The sequence below is a fragment of the Onychomys torridus genome, chromosome 9 (genome assembly GCF_903995425.1).
Source record: "Onychomys torridus chromosome 9, mOncTor1.1, whole genome shotgun sequence".
In the NCBI taxonomy this organism is placed as follows: Eukaryota; Metazoa; Chordata; class Mammalia; order Rodentia; family Cricetidae; genus Onychomys; species Onychomys torridus.
In genome coordinates, this window is record NC_050451.1 from 66941750 (window position 1) to 66960659 (window position 18910).

At 39.7% G+C, this 18910-nt stretch overlaps 1 protein-coding gene and 1 long non-coding RNA gene across 6 annotated transcripts in view; one reads left to right on the forward strand and one right to left on the reverse strand.

Annotated features, from left to right (window-relative positions):
* The first annotated feature begins 90 nt into the window (after positions 1–90).
* LOC118591110 lies at positions 91–18594 on the forward strand. Its single transcript, XR_004945902.1, has 4 exons — positions 91–119; positions 1111–1284; positions 18000–18211; positions 18325–18594. It is a non-coding gene; the product is annotated as an uncharacterized LOC118591110 (long non-coding RNA).
* Dgkh (diacylglycerol kinase eta) overlaps positions 6278–18910 on the reverse strand; it is a 180929-nt gene continuing 168296 nt past the window's right edge. For all 5 annotated transcript variants that reach the window (XM_036199194.1, XM_036199192.1, XM_036199193.1 and 2 more), the window contains one exon: positions 6278–18548. In XM_036199194.1, coding sequence (XP_036055087.1) covers positions 18496–18548 — 53 coding nt within the window. In that variant the 3' untranslated portion in view covers positions 6278–18495. The remainder of the gene's footprint in view (positions 18549–18910) is intronic.

The window sequence follows — 18910 nt, forward strand, 5'->3', positions numbered from 1 at the left end:
CTGAAGACAGATGCCCCAACTTTACAAAGGAACATTAGATGACTGTCCAGGCTGCCAGCTGTCTCTGTCTACCCTGTAAGACTCCCAAAAGTTGCTTGCATCCTTCTGCCGGTTCTCAGGTAATATTATATCCTTCTGAGTTCTTTGATGTGGTTGAAGACTAGTTATAATTTCCTCAGTTATAATAAAAAATAAGTTAAGTTATAAAACCTTAGACTCACAAATATAAGATAGATAGGATATCTTCTTTAATATTGTAACTGTAATTCTTGCTTGATAATTGTTTTGTTATATGTAATTTTACTATGTAAAAGTTAAAACCTTCCTTAAAAAAAAAAAAAAAAGAAAGAAAAGGGGAAGTGCTGTGGATATCGCTCTGTGTAAATAAAATTCTGATTGGCCAGTAGCCAGGCAGAAAATATAGGTGGGACAAGCAAAAAAGAGAATTTGGGGAACAGGAAGGCAGCGGGAGAGACACCGCCAGCCGCCGCCATGACAAGAAAGATGTAAGGTACTGGTAAGCCACAAGCCAAGTGACAAAGTATAGATTAATAGAAATGGGCTAAATATAAGAGTAAGAGCTAGACAATGGTAGACCTGAGCTAATGGCCAAGCAGTTTAAATAATATAAGCATCTGTGTGTTTATTTTATAAATAAATGGGTTGTCTGACTAACAGGGCTTGGGGGAGGGGGGCTGGAGAGAAGGTCTCCAGCTGTACACCTAGCTTTAAAATATTTATTTTAAAACAGGTAAATCCAGGAAACCAAATAATTTTTCCCATTTTACTTTATATGTGGGGGTGCTTACCTACAGATATGTCTGTATACCACATGCATGAAGTGTCCAAAGGGGCCAGAAGAGGGCCCTGGATCCCCTGGAACTGGGGTAGCAGACATCTGTTTGCTGTGGGCACTGAGACTCAAACTTGGGTCCTCAGGAAAGTGCTCTCAACAGCTGGGTCATCTCCCCAGCCTCTCGAACACTTTTAAAAAATCAGACATTCTAACACAATATACTCCAAATATAAACTAAATACATACTAACATGCCAAGGAAAGTAGGAAAAATACTTTGAGCCTTTGTTTTCTGAAACTAAATCATATTTTCAGAAGAGAAGACTTGGTAGGTACAATAAAAAGACTATCACGCAGAACACACTGGAATTTGAGCTGGGCCGTTTCTGGAAGTTCCCATCAGCACTGCACGGTGTGAGAGCATGCACACAACAGTGTGGAAGCTATGTGTACAGAGCCAACACTGCATTGAAGTGAGCTGCCACACAGGTGAGCTCTGCCAGAGGAACATCACGTGTTTAATTCTGGATTAATGGGGGGCAGGCGCTGCACACTCGGACACCTTTACCGCTGCCACGTTGTTCTTGACATGCACACTCAGTTACATGTTTAAGACACTGTGTAAATATTACTGTACACTGGATTGTTCAGAACAGTCTAACTATGTGACACAATGCGAGCCTCGTGGGATGGAGTAGAGTAGGGATAATTTACAGTACTCTGTGAGTGCACACATGTGTGCATCTGTGTGCAGTGGAGAGTGAAGAACAAGAAACACTTCAGGAGGAGGAAGTCTTAATGTTTCCTTTTTTATTCGCCTCAGAACACAAGGGAAGCAATACAATAGTGAATATTTAAAACACAGTAACTACAACTATTGGAGACTGAAGAACAAATGTGAGCAGGAACAAAAGGAATTCGAAACATTGATCTTGGGCATTATTTTTTGCCTGTCTTTGAGCCCATTTTCACCCACTGTATCTCCATATGCTGAAGTCTGTCTCAAGATAGTTTATATCATGATGATAATAGAACCAAATTATACTTTTAAAATTAAGAATGCCTCGGGCCCAAAAAACAAAAAACCGTTAAGACACATCTGTCAGCAGCTGTAATCGTTTTCAATCCAGCAGATAGTCTTTCACAATTTGATCTCCAGTTGGAGCTGCACAGTCCATCCAATTATAATTAAGCTAATGAGAGTGGTACATGTTAGTGGGCTTTGTCAATTGAAGATTTGTCATTCTGGAGTAATGAGCTTTCATACATTTCACCCTTGAGATGCTTAATCTTCTTATCATCAATGCAGGGGCACTGGCTTCCATCCTTTAAGTAGTTATGAACAAATTCTGAGATGAGCTATGTTAAATTTCAGATTTCTTATTAATATTGCTAGTGGACTACACTGTGCTTAGAATCTCCAGTTTGTATGTTCCAGATTCTTAATAGTTTTTTCTTTCCATGCTGCTGAGGAGTATGCCTTAAATTTTGTGCATACCAAGCAAGCGCTCTACTAGTTATTTATATATCTATCCCTTCTTTCACATTTTTTTTTGTCGTTGTTGTTTTGTTTGTTTTGAGATAAGATCTAAGTTATCCAGGCTGGTTTTGAACTCACTCTGTAGCCAAATCAGGCCTCAAACTTGTGACCCTCCAGCATCAGCATCACAAATAATTGTACGTACATATATGAGCAATATTTACATTTATGATTAATATTAATGACCAACAAAACACCACTTACTTTCATGCACTGTGCCTTTGTTTCCATTCTATTTTTCTCTGTGTGTATGGTGTATGTGCATGTGAATACAGGCACACATATAACATGCATATAGAGACCAAAAGTCAACATTAAGTTTTGTTTCTCAGCTTGTCCACCTTGTGTTTTTGAGGCAGGGCCTCTCATTTGAACTAGGCCTTCACAATTAGGTTAGATTGGCTGGCCAGTGACCTTCAGGGATCCTCCTGTTTCTACCTCTCAGTGCTGCATTGGAAGCATGTACCCCCTACACCTGGCTCCTTTAGCATGAGGTTCTGAGGATTAAACATGGCTCCTGATGTATCATACTAACTATCTTAGTTAGGGTTTCTATTGCTTCAAAGAGACACCATGACCACAGCAACTCTTATAAAGGTAAACATTTAATTGTGGTGACTCACTTACAGTTCAAAAGTTTAGTCCATCATCATCATGGCCTGAAGCAAGGCAGCATTCAGGCAGATACGATGCTGAAGAAGAGGTTGTGGGAGGGTTCTTACATCTTGATGCACAGGCAACAGGAAACAGTCTGAAACACTGGGCATGGCTTGAGCATATATGGGATCTCAAAGCCCGCCTTCACAGTGACATACTTCCTCCAACAAGGCCACACCTCCTAATAGCACCACTCCCTTTGGGGCCATCTTCTTTCAAACCAGCACATTGCCTGAGCCTTCTTTCCAGCCCAGAATTTTAATTTTTTGCTCTGAGTAATAATAAAAATAACAAAAACTTAAAGGAATTTACATGAGGAGGAACATGACTATAATGGGTAGCCATTCCAGCTTTGACCTGGAAGTTCCAACCTCCAGTGAGGCTTTGGTAACTGTCACGCCTACAAGGCGGGGCTAGTAGGCAGGGCTAAGAGAGGACGCTGAAGACCTGAGTTCCGGATGCCGGGTCTCTCTTGGTTCCAGGACCCTGGATGCCAGAGGTAGACCAAGCAGAGTTCTCCAGAGAACACGGCCCAACTGCGACACACTTTTCCCAGACCCTGCAACCTAACTATCCATTCATTTGTAAGTTATGCCATAAATAAACCTCCCTTTTAACTACGTGGAGTGGCCTTAATAATTTCACCAATACATGACCTCTGTCACTCATGGTCTTGCTCAGTGACACCATGTTATGTGAGTCCGATAGTGAACTATGTCAGGGGTGGAGCTGCACAGAGAACACGGTCTACTTGATTGTGATTTTTAGAGCTGTGTATACCTATTAGTGTCACTCTCCCAAAGGACAGTGCCCCAGTGCCCACCGCTAAAAGTATCACCGCTAAAGAAACACTAATGCCATGGTGTGAGGATGTTCAAGCAGGGCTAATACTAAACTCACAGTGTTATGAGGACTCGCTGTAGACATAATGTCACAAAGTGAAAACTCCTGCACTCTGCTAGTATGCTACTGGTTTCTTGTTTTATTTTTTGCTGTAGCTTCTCATTCTTGCATGTAGCCATTGTCAGATTTTGTGACTGTACCAGTGGTGGCACCAGGCAAAACAAACACCAGAGCCAGAGCAAGGAAAGGAAAGATCCCAGGGCATTTTAATGGCTCTTGATTTCCTCATCAGGAATCTCAGCTATCGTTAGATTTCCTGCTACCCTTAGAAGCCATTAGCTTCTGAAAGCAGGATCTGGAGATGATGATTATCCCAGACTTAGAGCTACACACAGACTGAATCACTATGTCAGACAATATAATTTGCATTTGGAAGTGATCTGTTGTTATGATTAGAAAGTCCATCAGAGTCCGATGACACCATAGGATCTTCATGCAGATGCATAGAAGCATTGGCTAATCATGATTTATTTTTAAAGGGATAACTAGACCACTCTTTGAGAGTTTAAGTTCTGGTTCATTTATTTCCAAATGTAGTTAGGATGCATATTTTGTGTCTATATAGGATCAACTGTAGAAATGAAAGGCCTAAGATTTGACACAATCATTTCCAATTTAATCAGCTAATTAACATGTGTGTCATGTGTCGAGCACTGTTCTGCACATTTGGATATAGATAAGAATTGGTTCTTTTTCCCTGTATTCCCATGGGTTGGGTAATAGCTAATCTTGGTTATAACTCAGGCATACCTGGGAAGAGAAAAATCTCAGTTGAAGAATTACCCTATCCTGATGGCCTGTGGATGTGTCTTGGAGACATCTTCTTGATTGCTAATTGATGTTGGAGGGGCCAGCCCACTGTGGGCAGTACCATTCCTAGGCAGGTGAGCCTAGGCTGTCCCATAGGAGCCTGGGAGAGACTGGGCAGCAGGATTGTTGCCAGTGTTGATCAGTGTGAGTGCTCATTCAGGATGAGGCAGCTGGCTCCATTTTCTACCTGCTTCCTCTAGTACTGTCAGAACAATCAGGACAACATCCTCTCCTCCACAAAGGTCTTTTAGGACAACTTCACTCTGTCTTAGGACTTCAGCTCACCAGAGGCTGGCCTTCAGATCTGGGTTCCCTTCAGCTTTGCTTGCTATCAACATCCTATAGTCACTGTAACCCCATGGGACACTGTCCCAGACTTCTTCTCGAGTTCATCTTCCTTGTTCATCTGTTGCCCATCTCCAAGTCCAGCCGGAACAATGAAGTATTCTTTATTGTTTCCTCTTTTCCAACCCACTAAAACTGACCTCAGTACCCTCTAACTGATCGCCCTGTCCTCGGCCCCTTTCAAGTTCATTTACCCATGTTCAGTGCGGGGCCCCAACTCTACAGTTTATTTCCTTACCCTCATACCCCATGTCTGTCTTCTGCTTCTCCCTGCGTTTATGTCCCAGTCACACTACACTGTCTCCTCCACTGTGCTGTTTCGTGCTTTCTTTTACTAATTTTTTTTTTTTAATTTATTTTCACCAGACAGCGGTGGTGCATGTCTTTATTCCCATCACTTGTGAGGCAGGGGCAGGAAGATCTCTATGAGTTTGAGGCCAGCCTGGTCTACAGAGTGTGTGTGTGTGTGTGTGTGTGTGTGTGTGTGTGTGTATACATACATACACAAGTACTCAATCTGCATGTATGTCTTATGTCAAAAAAGAGCATCAGATCCCACTCTAGATGGTTGTTGAGTCTACCTCTGGAAGAGCACTAAAGATCTCTTAACCACTAAGCAATCTCTCCAGCCCCCACACTGTGAACTTAACAAGTACTTTGTAGTGAACTTCAAGTGCTTATTTCTATAAAGGTAAACCAAATTGTACTTTTAAGATTAGTAACTCTACCACATGGAATATTATCCTTCAAAAATTGAGAATTAAAATCCAAAAATTAAACAGCTCCAAAAATCCACACTGATATGTACCTTGATTTGGATGTATCTTGGGGATAAATCAAAGTCATGCATAATTCTACTAATATAACATACTTGAAATAATAAACGTTTTGAAATGGAGATAGATTAGCAGTGGCCTGGGGTTGGGAAGTGGGTGGTGAAGGCATAAGGGAAATAGCTGTGTTCACAAATGGGCAACAAGAGAAGCCTTGTAGTGGGTCGCTGGGGTGACTCATCTGTTGAACAACTTGACTGTATCAGTACCAGCATCCTGGATTTGATGCCATCTAGACTATTTCTGTTTTTCAAGATGTGTGTGTGTGTGTGTGTGTGTGTGTGTGTGTGTACGTGGGGGTGGTAGTGGTAGTTAAAGGTACAAAGGACCCCTTTGTACTGTTTTGAAAATCATCCCAAAGATTTCCCTCCAGAAAAAGCACAGACTTCACACCTTCAAACACAGTCTTTTTTTTATTTGAGAAGGTTGCTCTGAAGGCAGTGCCCTTTGGGAAAGACGTCTCTCATCATGTACACCAACCATTACTCTCAGCAAAGTACAAAAATACACATATCAGTGACTTCCTTACAATAAATACATAATCATGCATCCCACAATAGAAGGCACCGAAACTGGTCACTTAGTAGTCATAAAAATTATTAGCTACATTAACAAAGCCACCCAAATTATCTGTACAAGGAAATGTAACAATATATTCCAAAGGTGAAAACACATTAAAACATCTTTAAAATAGTATGCAATAAATATCTCAATTGTCATATAGATTTTAAAAATTATGCCATTGTAAACAGCATGTAAACAAACAAAACTCACGTCTTATCATTATTAAAAGTAATTAGAGCCAAAGTTATAACCTCTGCTCTGTCAGGTATATTTCAATGGCAAGTGTGCTAAGCAGGTTAACAGTTTCACTCTTTTCTGTATCAAACAGAGCCCATTGTGTAATAAATAGGCAGACTTGATCTGCATCTTTCAGAAATAAGGATTTACTTTCAAAACGGACTACCAAAAATGTAGTACATTCTTAGCTATAAATATGGCAAGACTAAATTAAAACTATCTTTTGTAACATACAGAGGAGAAGGAACTATGCCGTTAGGTTTTTACCGTGATGGTAACAGGAGGGAAGTTCTGATTATCTTTATTGAAAGTGAAATGAACGCACTGGGTAGAAGGTTACAGTGCCCAGCCTTCCCTGTCCACTTCCTTCCCTGTCCACTTCCTTCCCTGTCCACTTCCTTCCCTGTCCACTTCCTTTGTAGACCTTTTACAGAGTTACACTAAGCACAAAGTTATCAAGTGGAGACCTTTCTTTCTAAGGGACACAGAAATGGTTGGTATTTTATATGATGGGAAATAGTGATTTTTAATATGTGCTTATCGAAATGTGAAAATACAAACCAACAAAGCCCTCCCCTCGAAACCTTATTGACAGTAAAGATAAAGACAGTTTATTTCTTCTTTCTCATAAAGGAAACCTATAGCCTACCCATCAATAAATATGTAGAAGTCAATATCATAACTCAAAGGTTTGCTCTGTCTCATCTACATATCAGAACCTTGTGGTGTACAAATACTAGTGTATTACTGTATGCTGAGATACATGTGCTACCTGTTAAATGCCGTTACTTTGTTCTCCATAGCTAAGGTGCTAATCTAAGGTGCTAACACCAACCTGCAGCTTCAAACAGAGCTTTCCCATCTCCTAGGAAGCATGACAGTGTGACCTCCATCCTCCCCTGGAGATTTATAATGTTGTCCCTCATGCATTTTGCTATGAATGTCATGAATTTCTGCCTTCCCAAAATAAACCTGAGATTCACCCTTGTTCTATAAATCGGACACTGGAGTCCAGCACAGCTCCTCTAGTGGCAGAAGTCGAGTAGTGCAGGATTAATGAACCGCACACTTGATCAGCCATGGCCGGAACCATAGCCAACATGAACATCTTACAGCTGTAGAAATAAAAATGGGATTGCTTCATGATGACTCAGATCTGGCTAGTTTTGGAGGTGGGGAGGAGACTCGATTGAAATAACCTGAGAAAAAACTTTTTTTTTTTTTTTTAAATTCCTCCTCATTTCTTTATACAGACTGTAGGAAGAGCAAATTGAGAACAAATTTAAACTCTACCAGACAGGAATCCTGTCTTATTTTTCCATCTTCAGCATCTAAGTGAGTGCCAAGGTTATAGCAGGTAGGAGAAAGTTTACCAGGTGCCTAGAAGAGAGCACTGCACTTTTATTATATGCACTGACTAGTGTTCGTTCGAGAAATTTAACTTAAAGAGCTCTGTGCTAACTTTTATCATTATCTGGGGACATAGCAGAACAGCTTCAGAGAATCACAAAGGAAAATGGGCCCAGAGGTAACTGCAAAGTTTTCATTCTCTATTTTTAAGAAGGGAAATGACAGCCACAGATCTTCCTATACTTGTAATACAATAATCATTAACAGTAAGTGGCTTGAAATCATACACATTTCACCTCTGCCTTCTTGAGTGAACACCGCTTTAAAATTTTCACTTTTATTATTGGTTTTTATTCTTTTCCAAGTCTCATAATCAATTACATTTGTCTGTGAAGATTCTAAATACTGAGTGTACAGACTAGAAAGACAATCTGTAGGGCAAGTGTATGAGTACAAGCAAGACTCTGGCAGCACTGTTGAAATTTGTGTCCCACTTTTGGAAACAAGAATTCAGATCTGGTAAATACTTCTGATGTAAAGACACGTGATTAACAAATGATGATCCTTGACAAAACAATCCCTTTTGCCTGTTGACATCCTATTTGTCTGCTCAGAAGGCATATGTCTTTGCAAACACAAGACTTTCAAGGTGTTCTGAGTTTTTATTTGTGACAGTATAAAAATATAGTTCAAAAACATTAGTCAAAGTCCTATTATGTACTAGCTAGACTCTGGGACTACAAAAATAATAGAGAAATTCAGTGGGAGAGGCGTGTCTCTCTGTGTGTGTAACTGAATATGATATTAATAGAAAAACTTTTAATATATATGAAACATGGGATGAAATACTGGCCTGAAAGTTAGTCAAGCTGTCATTGAGGTGGATTAACAAAAACAACTAATAAAAACATGCTATAGGAAGGCTGAGGCAAAGCATTACAAGTTGGAGGCTATTCAACAGTGTGTCACAGAACACTAACTTTGCACCGTTCCTTGGATGAGCTGACCTGTGGCATGCCACTATGCCAAGGTACTGAACCCACTCACTGGAGCTCTTCTACATTCCTGGGCTAAGAAAGATTAACGAAAGGTGGAGGATGCCTACAGGGTGGCAGGGCAGGCAGTTCTGAAGTCACTACTCAGCCCTTTGCCCCCATGCAGCATGCTCAGTAAGGAATTCTTGAGGAGAAGTCCCAGAGTCCATGCTGCTAAGGGATAGGAAAGCCTACTCAAGGCCTTTTAGCAAAGAGAAGACAGAACATATTTGTGTCTCTGTACTCTAGGAAGAAAGAATGTAGGTAGAAAATTGGGTTGCTGAAGAATTAGCAAAAGAACAGGAAAGAAAAATGGTGAAGACAGAGACAAGGCAGTGGTTACTTTAGTGCAACTAGGGAGACACAGAACTCAAGATGCCATTTGAACTTCTGGGATGGAAATATATATATATATATCTGCAGTAAGTACCAAAGACAACCTATAAAATCATTTACTTGCATAATCTAAAACCTCCATTAGGATGAAGCCATTTGTTTTGTTCCATATTTCATTTTAAATTTGTCAGGAAAACACAATTTGCATAAATTGTCATAAACACAGTATCATCTTTCTGAAGGCTTTTCAAGTTCTTTTGTTGAGGGAACAAAAGAACTGTGGGTACCAAGACCTTTCTCACTTGCACATTAAAACACTGGGGCCTCTCACCTGACATCTGTAATAAGACAAGTGCTGAAGTTACACTGAATGTCAGCCATCGCGGCATGAACTCTGGGGCAGGTCTCTGGGGGGAACAAATTCGAGCAAAAGAATTCTCTCAGTCAATGTACCAAACCATTCTCTAATAATCATTTAGAGATCAGCCATCATGAAAGTTAAGTTGTCGCTATTGTGATAGAGAAATAACAACCACATGTTATTGGGAGGCTGTGGTAAAGAATTATAGTTTGGAGGTTATCTTGAGCTACATAGTGAGTTTGAGGCCAGCCTGGGATAGGACCATGTGTTGAGACCATATCTCAAAATACAAATAAACTCAAAGAAAAAGCATGCAGATGAATTCCAATTTAGTCTCTTTTCCTTATGTCATATAGTGTTGACGTTTCTAGATTCCCAATATTGGGGGAGGGAGGCCACAGGAGCTCTGAGTTATCAAGCTATGCTGTAATAAACTGCCATGTTTGACAAAGAACTTTTCAGAGCAGAAATCAGCTAGTATTACTTCTTCACCAGCGGGCTAAAAACAAAGGAAAAATCAGCTAGTCATTAGATCAAAATGTCCTATGAAAAACAAGCTCACCCAGCTAACAAGCTAAACCCAGTCTTTTAATTGCAGTGATTTCTGATGAATTTCTCTTGGATTTCCACTGTGGCAGTAATTCGGACATCTGCTTCTGTTTCTCTGTGGGATGTTTTTGGAGGTACACTGCACCATGGGATACTATTCCAAGTCAGAGAATGTAGTGAGGAGGCCGTGCTCTATCTAGATCAAAGATGCCATTTTGGAAGATGTTGAAATATCAAGAGAGTCATACCACAGGGAAAGCTGGCAAAGAATCCTGATGCTTCACTTCTAAGCTGGAGCTTTCAGGAGGTCTCTTCTTGGGGTAATTACCCTAAGGAAGTAGGTGAAAGCCTTGCTGAAAACTCTTTATCGCCACAAAATGGCCATTTAACATGAACACAGAAAACCTGAAATGACCCTAAATGTTTGAAGATTTCAGGAGTGAGTTTCTAGCTGAAATGAATGCTATGTAGATTAAACGACCCATGCCCTACTCCAGGCAGATGTGACTCATTCAACTTCACTTTTTGTTGTTGTTGTTTGTTTGTTTCTACTCTTGCAATGTTCCAGTTGAATCAGGGCTTCAAACTTGCAGAACAAGGCACTCCACCCCTGAGCCACCTGCCCTTCATGTCCACGTCTAAATGGAATGTCAAGGGTTACTAGGTTTTTTTTTTTTTTTCCATGTTATAACTGGAATGCCTTTCTTTATAACTAAAATGACACTGAGAAAGAAATGGTAAATCAAGGTAGGACTCATGCTGATATCTGTCCTTTCTTAGAGTAGAAAAATGATTAATTACTTGTAACTGGCAATGTGGGGCAACTCTTCGAACTGGAACCCAAGGCATCAAAATATATTAGTTGTAAAAAAGACAATGAGCCATTGACAAGGTGGAACAGAATGAACCGCTTCAGGATCCAAGAGGTCAGTTCTACATAAATACTATAAATAAAGAAACAAGTAATAAGGAAAACGTATCACAGCTAACATATTTCAAAGGCTCAGCAAATTCAGGAAAATTTCTTTGGTGTTCATGGTATGGAATGAATCACCTTTATCATGTTCTTTACAGGAACTATCTAAACCCCTGTGACTGGTTCCCATTGTGTTTATTGTGGAGTTGAGAAAGCACAGACATCTCTACCCTGTGAAATAAACATTTGCAGGAGCTGTTCTAAATGTTTTGGAGATTAGGTCACCCCAAGTGCCTCCTAACTAACCTATAAATTTCTGCAATAAAATGGGCTCCCTGAGGGTTAATTAGCTAACTTCTAGGAAGGATTTCAGACATGACCAATGGGGCACTTTCAGGGGTGCACTGCCCACCATGTCACACATTTCATGTGTGCTCTGCCCCACAATAGAACATGAAAGATGTGTTCAAACTCTTTGTTCCTAGGCCTTGCCAACCTGCCACAAGTTCCTGAATTATCTATGCTTCTAACATATTCTCATTTTTTCTATCCTCAATAAATGCACCTACAACAGTATAATATAAAGCTCTGTCATTAAAACAAACTAATCCTTAATTTCCTAGTATGTTTAAATAACTTACAATTCACCTGCTGTTCATTCACATCATAAATAGAAAACAGTTGTACTTAGGGATTAAAGTGTTTTCTTTGATTTACAACTTTCAGTGGGATTTTTGAAAACAGAAATCCTTGTTTCCTTCCCTGAAAACAAGTGATTTTATTCTGCATGGTATGTTGTACAAATGCATTTGAAATGTTTGGGTTTTTGAATTGTTGAGTCAAGAATATAATCCCAAACGGGAAATCATGAAAAACGTAGTTAAACTTTCTCGTTATTTGACAGAAATAAGCTAACAGTATCCATCATGGATACCATTTGCAGCCCCAAATCACAAGGAAACAGATTACAAGCACAGACTTTGGAACCAAAGGGTAGACATTAGAGGTGTGAGGTCTTTGGGAGGATTCAAGATTCAATGCTTATCAGAATTGGCCAGTGCAATCACAGACATGTCCCCACCACAAAAACTAAAAATCCACTACAAGAAAAGAGTTACAGATTGAAGACATAACATAGGTTGGGCAAAAATATAGCTTAACAGATCTCTTGACTATATTATTCATTTTCATGCTTGCTTTCTGCTTTGTGCCTTTTTAGATATAAAAACCACTTTGTAGAAAAGTTCCTATGACTGTTACCTAAGACAGGAAAGAAAATGGGATTTTTTTTTTTTTTTTTTTTTTTTAAGAAGGAAAACACTGGGCATCTGTTTGTCAGAAACGAGCATTTCAAGTATATAAGTTAACGATTAACAGAGCTATCACACTCCAGGCAACAGCAGTGAACAAAAGGAGCTGAAGTAGGTATTCTGTATAAAGGGTACATTTCACAACATAATAAATAAGGGCACTGATTTATACAACCGGCTCTAAGTAATACTGCCTGTAAGGGGCAGTGCTGATGTCAGCACTGTGTCAGAGAGACATTCCAAGGTGCAATTCTTGTCCCGAAAGCCACAAAATATACAAAGCTTTTATATCGGCTTGTTATTAAATATTTTATCTGCCAAAAGTCTTGCAGACTCAAATACATCTTGGCAGGGTTGAATAACCAGCATGATAATTCTTTTGGTATAAAAAAAGGTAAGAAAAGTTGTAATATGAAAATCAATAATACCAGTAAAGGAGACAGCTGTTGTACAAATAGATTTAAACATACAAGTGACTTTTATCTCACTGAAAGAGAAAAGTCAATGCAATTTACTTGAAGGCTTGAAAATAATTTTCATATTTGCCAGCTCTAGATAAATATATTATTCCAATGTGTTAGTCATCTTCAGTATACAATATGTAACTCACAAAACTCGGTGTGCTGTAATACCCAAACCTCTCACATCACCAGCTAGCTCTCATCAGCACTGAAGGCAGCCTCCAGCTGCTCATGTGTTTAGTACTCAGAATGTAGAAGCAGGAATGGTTAGGCTGTGTGGAACAGCAGAGCAATCAAACACTAAGGGTCATAAAACACATTCTCCTTCCCTGTTTGCCTACATATTTAACTGCATTATCCTACTTTGAGTATGAAATGTCTACTTTAATGCATTTTATAAGTAACCCTGTGTCCTGTTGGTTAATTTACTCTTGAAATCTAGATAGTAAGAAACACCCAGACTATTCACAAAGTCTTACACAATTTGTAACTTGCAGCTAGAAGGAAATATTTTTACATGGATTTTTAAATAAGTTTAAAGCTGTGGCTTGGTTTTTATTTTCCAGCTAAAACTTGGAAGTGCAAGAAATGAGTATATTAAATAATGTAAATACAATATCTTAAATTACATAAAAGGAAGTGAGTTGCTCACCTATAATATATAATGTGGAGTCTATCCTAAGCATTGTTATTGAGTAAATACAGTCTTGGCTACTCTGTCTAATTGCTTTACCTGAAAAAAACAGACAACTATGGAGAAAGGCAGGTACAGTCCAGCTGTCTTTAGCTCTCCATTCTCTGTATCGACAGACCTTTCTATATCTACCTCTAACATAAACATCTCTAAACAAAACCTGGGAAAATAACAATAAAGAAAAAGAACGTTTTGCTTATTATAGAAAAACAATAATTATCCCTTTCTAAAAGTTCTACTTACATCTTTGAGAAGGAACCCTCTTGCTAGGGCATCATGACCAATATGACGCAGATTGTAACACAAAAGTCCACTGAGGACACCACAGCAGAAACAAGCTAGAGGAAGGGCTCACTACGCTTGGGGGGCGGGGGAAGCCAGGCAGCCAAGTTGGGGAAGCCACTAGCCAAGGCTGTCCCATGAGCCAGCAGTCCCCTTTGAGGAAGTTTCTTTTCTAATTCCCTTTTCCCCACCTGTCCTGGGGAGAGTTTGGTGTTTGAAAATCAACTGACACCTACAGAGGATATGTCCACTGAGGTGGGGGAACTGAGGGAGATTCTAGACGTCAGAGCTGAAAAGGAAGTGATTCTACAGCTAAGGGAAAACTGATATCCCCAAGAATGCATCCTTGGAAAAAGAAAGTTCACTGGCTCAGCTGGAGCTCTAAGTGATTTGCTCTAGAAGTGATGCAAAGGATCACCTTTAATTTCTCAGTTCCTAGCTTGTCAATTCATGTCAAAACAACCCATGTAATGAAAAATAGTAAGATTCCTGTACATCGAAGTAGCTAGGAAGTTATGTTTGGGTAATTTACATCAAAATATAAAAATTAAGGGTCAAATTCCTGGCGATGAATCACTGGGAAAAGATCTCATTATAGAGTTGAACGATTTGAGTTTGGAGGCCAAGAACATATTGTTTTTCAGGAACTATTTTTAAGGGATTATGAACCATGTGAAAATCAAGATAAATTAGCATCAAGACAAAGAGATCCAAATCTAGCAAAATATGCCTGCTTTCAGGCATATTTTTAAGTTTAAATGACATTCACTTTTCTTGAAATCATTTGGATTATTCATCTTTTTTTGTTCTTTTGTACACCTAATGAGTCATTTAATGTGAGTGGGCTGCTATGAGCCTTCAAGCATGAACTATGGCAACAGGATAATCTACTGATACAAGAAAATGAAAATGTACAAGTTGAAGGAGACTGCCTAATCTTCATCTCAGTACATATTCTTCTGGAATGTTCAGTGTGAATGAAGTCATAAGCAACTGAATGTATCACATGAATAAGAAACTGAGCAAATGTGGATGGCTCAGTGGTAGCTTAAAGTCTCTAAGGGCTGGAGAGAGGCCTGAGGGATATGACTGAAAGGAAGATTTGAATTCAGCAGACCTGGAATGGACCTGAGGTTCTGCATTCAAAAATTGTATTTATTTATTATTGTGTGTGTATGCATGATATATGTGGGTGAGCATACCATTGTGGGCATATTGAGGCTAGAGGACAAGTCTATAAGAGCTTTTTTTTTCCCTCCCACTTTTATGTGGCATCTGGCATCAAACTTGTTGCCAGACCCGCTGAACCATCTTGTCAGCTCCAAGACTGCAATTTTTGTAAGCTCCTGAATAACAGTAATGTTGACTGCCAATGGACCACATTTTCAGGAGCAGTGACCTTGTCTCCTGCTGTCAAGTGGAGTATTTTTGCTATGGTGAAAATGTTCTACATCTGTGGTTACAGGGCACTCAAAATGTGGGTAGTGCAATTAATAAATGAAGTTTCTAGTGAGAATAAACTTAAATGTAATAGCCACAGGTACCCAGAGGCTAAAATACCAGAGAGCACAGATCTGAACATCCACAGCACATCTTCCTCCACCACAGCAATACATCTCCAAATGGCCTAACGTTTCAACTATCTAGCAAACTTAAAATGTATTTAATTGCCTCCAATATGTTGCTAAATGACCTGAGACATTAAAATAAAAATCGGGGAGGTGAAAGGTTTCATGGGGTAATGGAGAAAGGGGAGCAGAAGGCAGTGAGAATTTGGGCAGACATGGATGAGTCACCTGGAGTTTTACTTAAACTTAACTCTGTTCCTTTCCTTTGGGGGTGGGAAGGACAAACGAACATTAAATAATTTGGAGGAGAGAAGAGCAAGCGACAGGCAGGTGCACAGGTCAGCGTCTCTTTCCACTTACGCAAGGACCAGAGACACATCCTCTGCATCCCAGATGTGACTGGATGTTAGTGAGAGGCATCCCCCACTGTCTCGTTTTTTGAAACCCTACCTAGGATGAGATGGTTTCTTTCTGACACTAGCAGAGACCGATGGAGTCTCTGAGAGCACACTGCTGGTAAGCTGAACTCACTGGCGTCCAGCCCTGATTCATGCGAACATGGATTACAGAGAAAAATGTTCACATTGGACAAAACCGCTCATCCAAACTGTCATTTTAAAGGATGTCCATTATCCCAAAGCCATTCTACTTAATGAAAGTTTTCATGAGTTGGGATTTTACAGAACACATAAAAGGAACTGGAAAGATTACCAAACAAAGGAAAAGCCAATCACTGCCCACCCCTAGGGAAGTAGCCATTAGAACATTGCGTGTGTGTGTGTGTGTGTGTGTGTGTGTGTGTGTGTGTGTGTGTGTGTGTTGATAGAGATGTATTTGGGGGCAGGTGAAAACCTAATAATGGTTTCTATATTAACACAGACCCGGAGTGGTCTTTACGCTGGAGTCCCTCCCCACCCCTAGCCCTTTCTCCTGAACAGTGATCTGGGGAGACCTCTGGGAATTTGGCCTCTGATAATCTGGTTTCACAGGAAGTGTTGGCAGGGTACTCACCAGGCAGTATACAAAAGAGATTGCAAAGGAGACCTTCAACTTCACAGGTGTGCAGAACATCAAAATCACTAAGTGATTGGCTGATCATCAGCTCAAAAGCCTCAATATGAATTATCTTTGGAAAACTTCCATTGTGCGCAACTTAGGTAAAAAATATATAGTCAGACACACTTATATGGTCAGGAACCCATCAAGATTGTCTGTAGAATTTTTTGTTTTTGCCCTGCTGTGGGTGGAGCCAAGCTCTGCCTGTTCCCGGTAAGCACCCTGCCACTGAACTTCAGGCCAGGTCCTCCTTTATTTTAAAGAGATCTAAATTCTGTGATATTTGTTACTAGTAAATACCCAAGTTAGAAATAAAATTGGGCAAATGATTGTCTAGAAAGTATCAGGGATACTGTATCTCAAGACAACATGTGAATAAGTGCATTTATATAGGCAAAGGTATATGGGCATGGAAGTGTACGTGTGTGTGTGTGTGTGTGTGTGTGTGTGTGTGTGTGTGTGTGTGTATTTATCTACTGGGTACCTAGCAGATTACTATCAAAACTGTATCTGCTGGACCAATTGATTTTTGGCATATAATGACCAGAAAACACTTACAAAGATATTTTTTACTTTTTTGACATATATACCTTTGGCTTTCAAATACTTGGTAATTCTATTGAGCAACATTGACATATAATGGTTTAGAAAAAGGAAAATAATTTCTACCTGGTAGACTATCAAAATGTATGTGAGATAATAATACAAAAAGCCCTTAAGAAACAAAACTAAATTTCTTCCATTGGGGAATTCATGTTATTAATTGCTTCAGCTAGTTCAGATAACTCAGGGTGCAAATCTCAGCTGAGACTTTGGACAATTCCTAGATGTCCACAGTTTTACAAATTCAAGCAGAAACTCAAAATGGTTATTAAATTGAAATGAAAAATTGGGAACAAAATGTGAGGGTTTGGAAAGTTGCAATAAGTTCTATTAAGCAACAGAACATGTAAAGCTTATGAAAATTGCCCAACAAGTCTCTTAATGCATATACCCATGGTTTGGGATAGGCAAATAAATTTGGTTTGTGTAAGATATATATATATAAAATTTGCTGATCATGGCACAGATGAACGTTCAGAGAGTCTTAGTACGGAATATTTACTCAAAAGTCCACACTGAAGAAATGTGCCCATAACCAACAAAAAGTGCTTGGGTAGCTGGGTGGTAATAAATTAAATTTCATTATAACAGACATTAAAGCTATTGAAGTGCTACAATAATATATATGACATGCAAGAAAAAGAAGGACAACTCAGGCAGGAACATCGTGCATTAAATTTGCATCATTCATAGCATGTGATGGGTTGGTCTCACCCTATGCTTTGACCAGTGGATACTGGGAACTTAGTATGAAAAGACTCAAAAACACAATTCCTATCTTCATCTCCGACCCAGTGGTTTCTAGGAAGGAGCCAATGCCTTCACTAAGGAAGCCTGGGAAGTTTCAACTGCACACCGTCAGCACAGCTGCAGGAGCACAGAAGGGCCTCCCGTCAGCCAGCTCTATGGAGGATGGACAATGAGCAAGCAAAGTCCACCTTTTAGACACGGCAACTGTCTCCGGTCCTCCCTCTTTTCACTGCGGCAAGCATTTCCTAGCATGTCAGGTTTGCACAACAAGAAATGGCTTTGTGGAATGGGTTGAATTGTTTTTTTTTTGTTTTCTTTTTTGGCACAAAAATTATTGTCTAATATCTTAAATCAAAACTTTCACCCACAGCACAACATCAATCCAGAGAGGTGCTTCGGCGGTGCTTATCTACCAGGAAATCACAAGAACAGCCAGCGGCTTCCAAGAACTCTGTACTGAGTCCCGAGAACTCCTCTTCCAGGAAACAGCACCAGCGCGACCACACCTCAGACCAAGTTGGGAGGGTTCCTTTCAAGCTCTTTAATTCCCTGGAGAATTCGCTTCATATGACCCACTTTCGGTATCCCCAGGTCCTAAAGAGAGAGAGAGAGAGAGAGAGAGAGAGAGAGAGAGAGAGAGAGAGAGAGAGAGAAGGAAGAGAAGGAGGGAGAAAGAAGACCAGTTTACCAACAAGGAAGACTGGAAATTAATATTTCAACTAGTAATTAGCATAATTAGCACTTACTTTATCCATTTTATTAACAGTTTATATTCGATGGTTCTGGAAGTGATAGCTAAAAAACTAAGCTAATAAAACAGAAATAGCCTAATACTGAAAAAAAAAATGACCAATCAATAAAAAGATACCATACCCCCTACAAAATCCTCTTGGTATCTTCATGGATTATGCACAGCTAGGAAAACTGTACAAGAGTCAAAACTAATATGGTTTCTT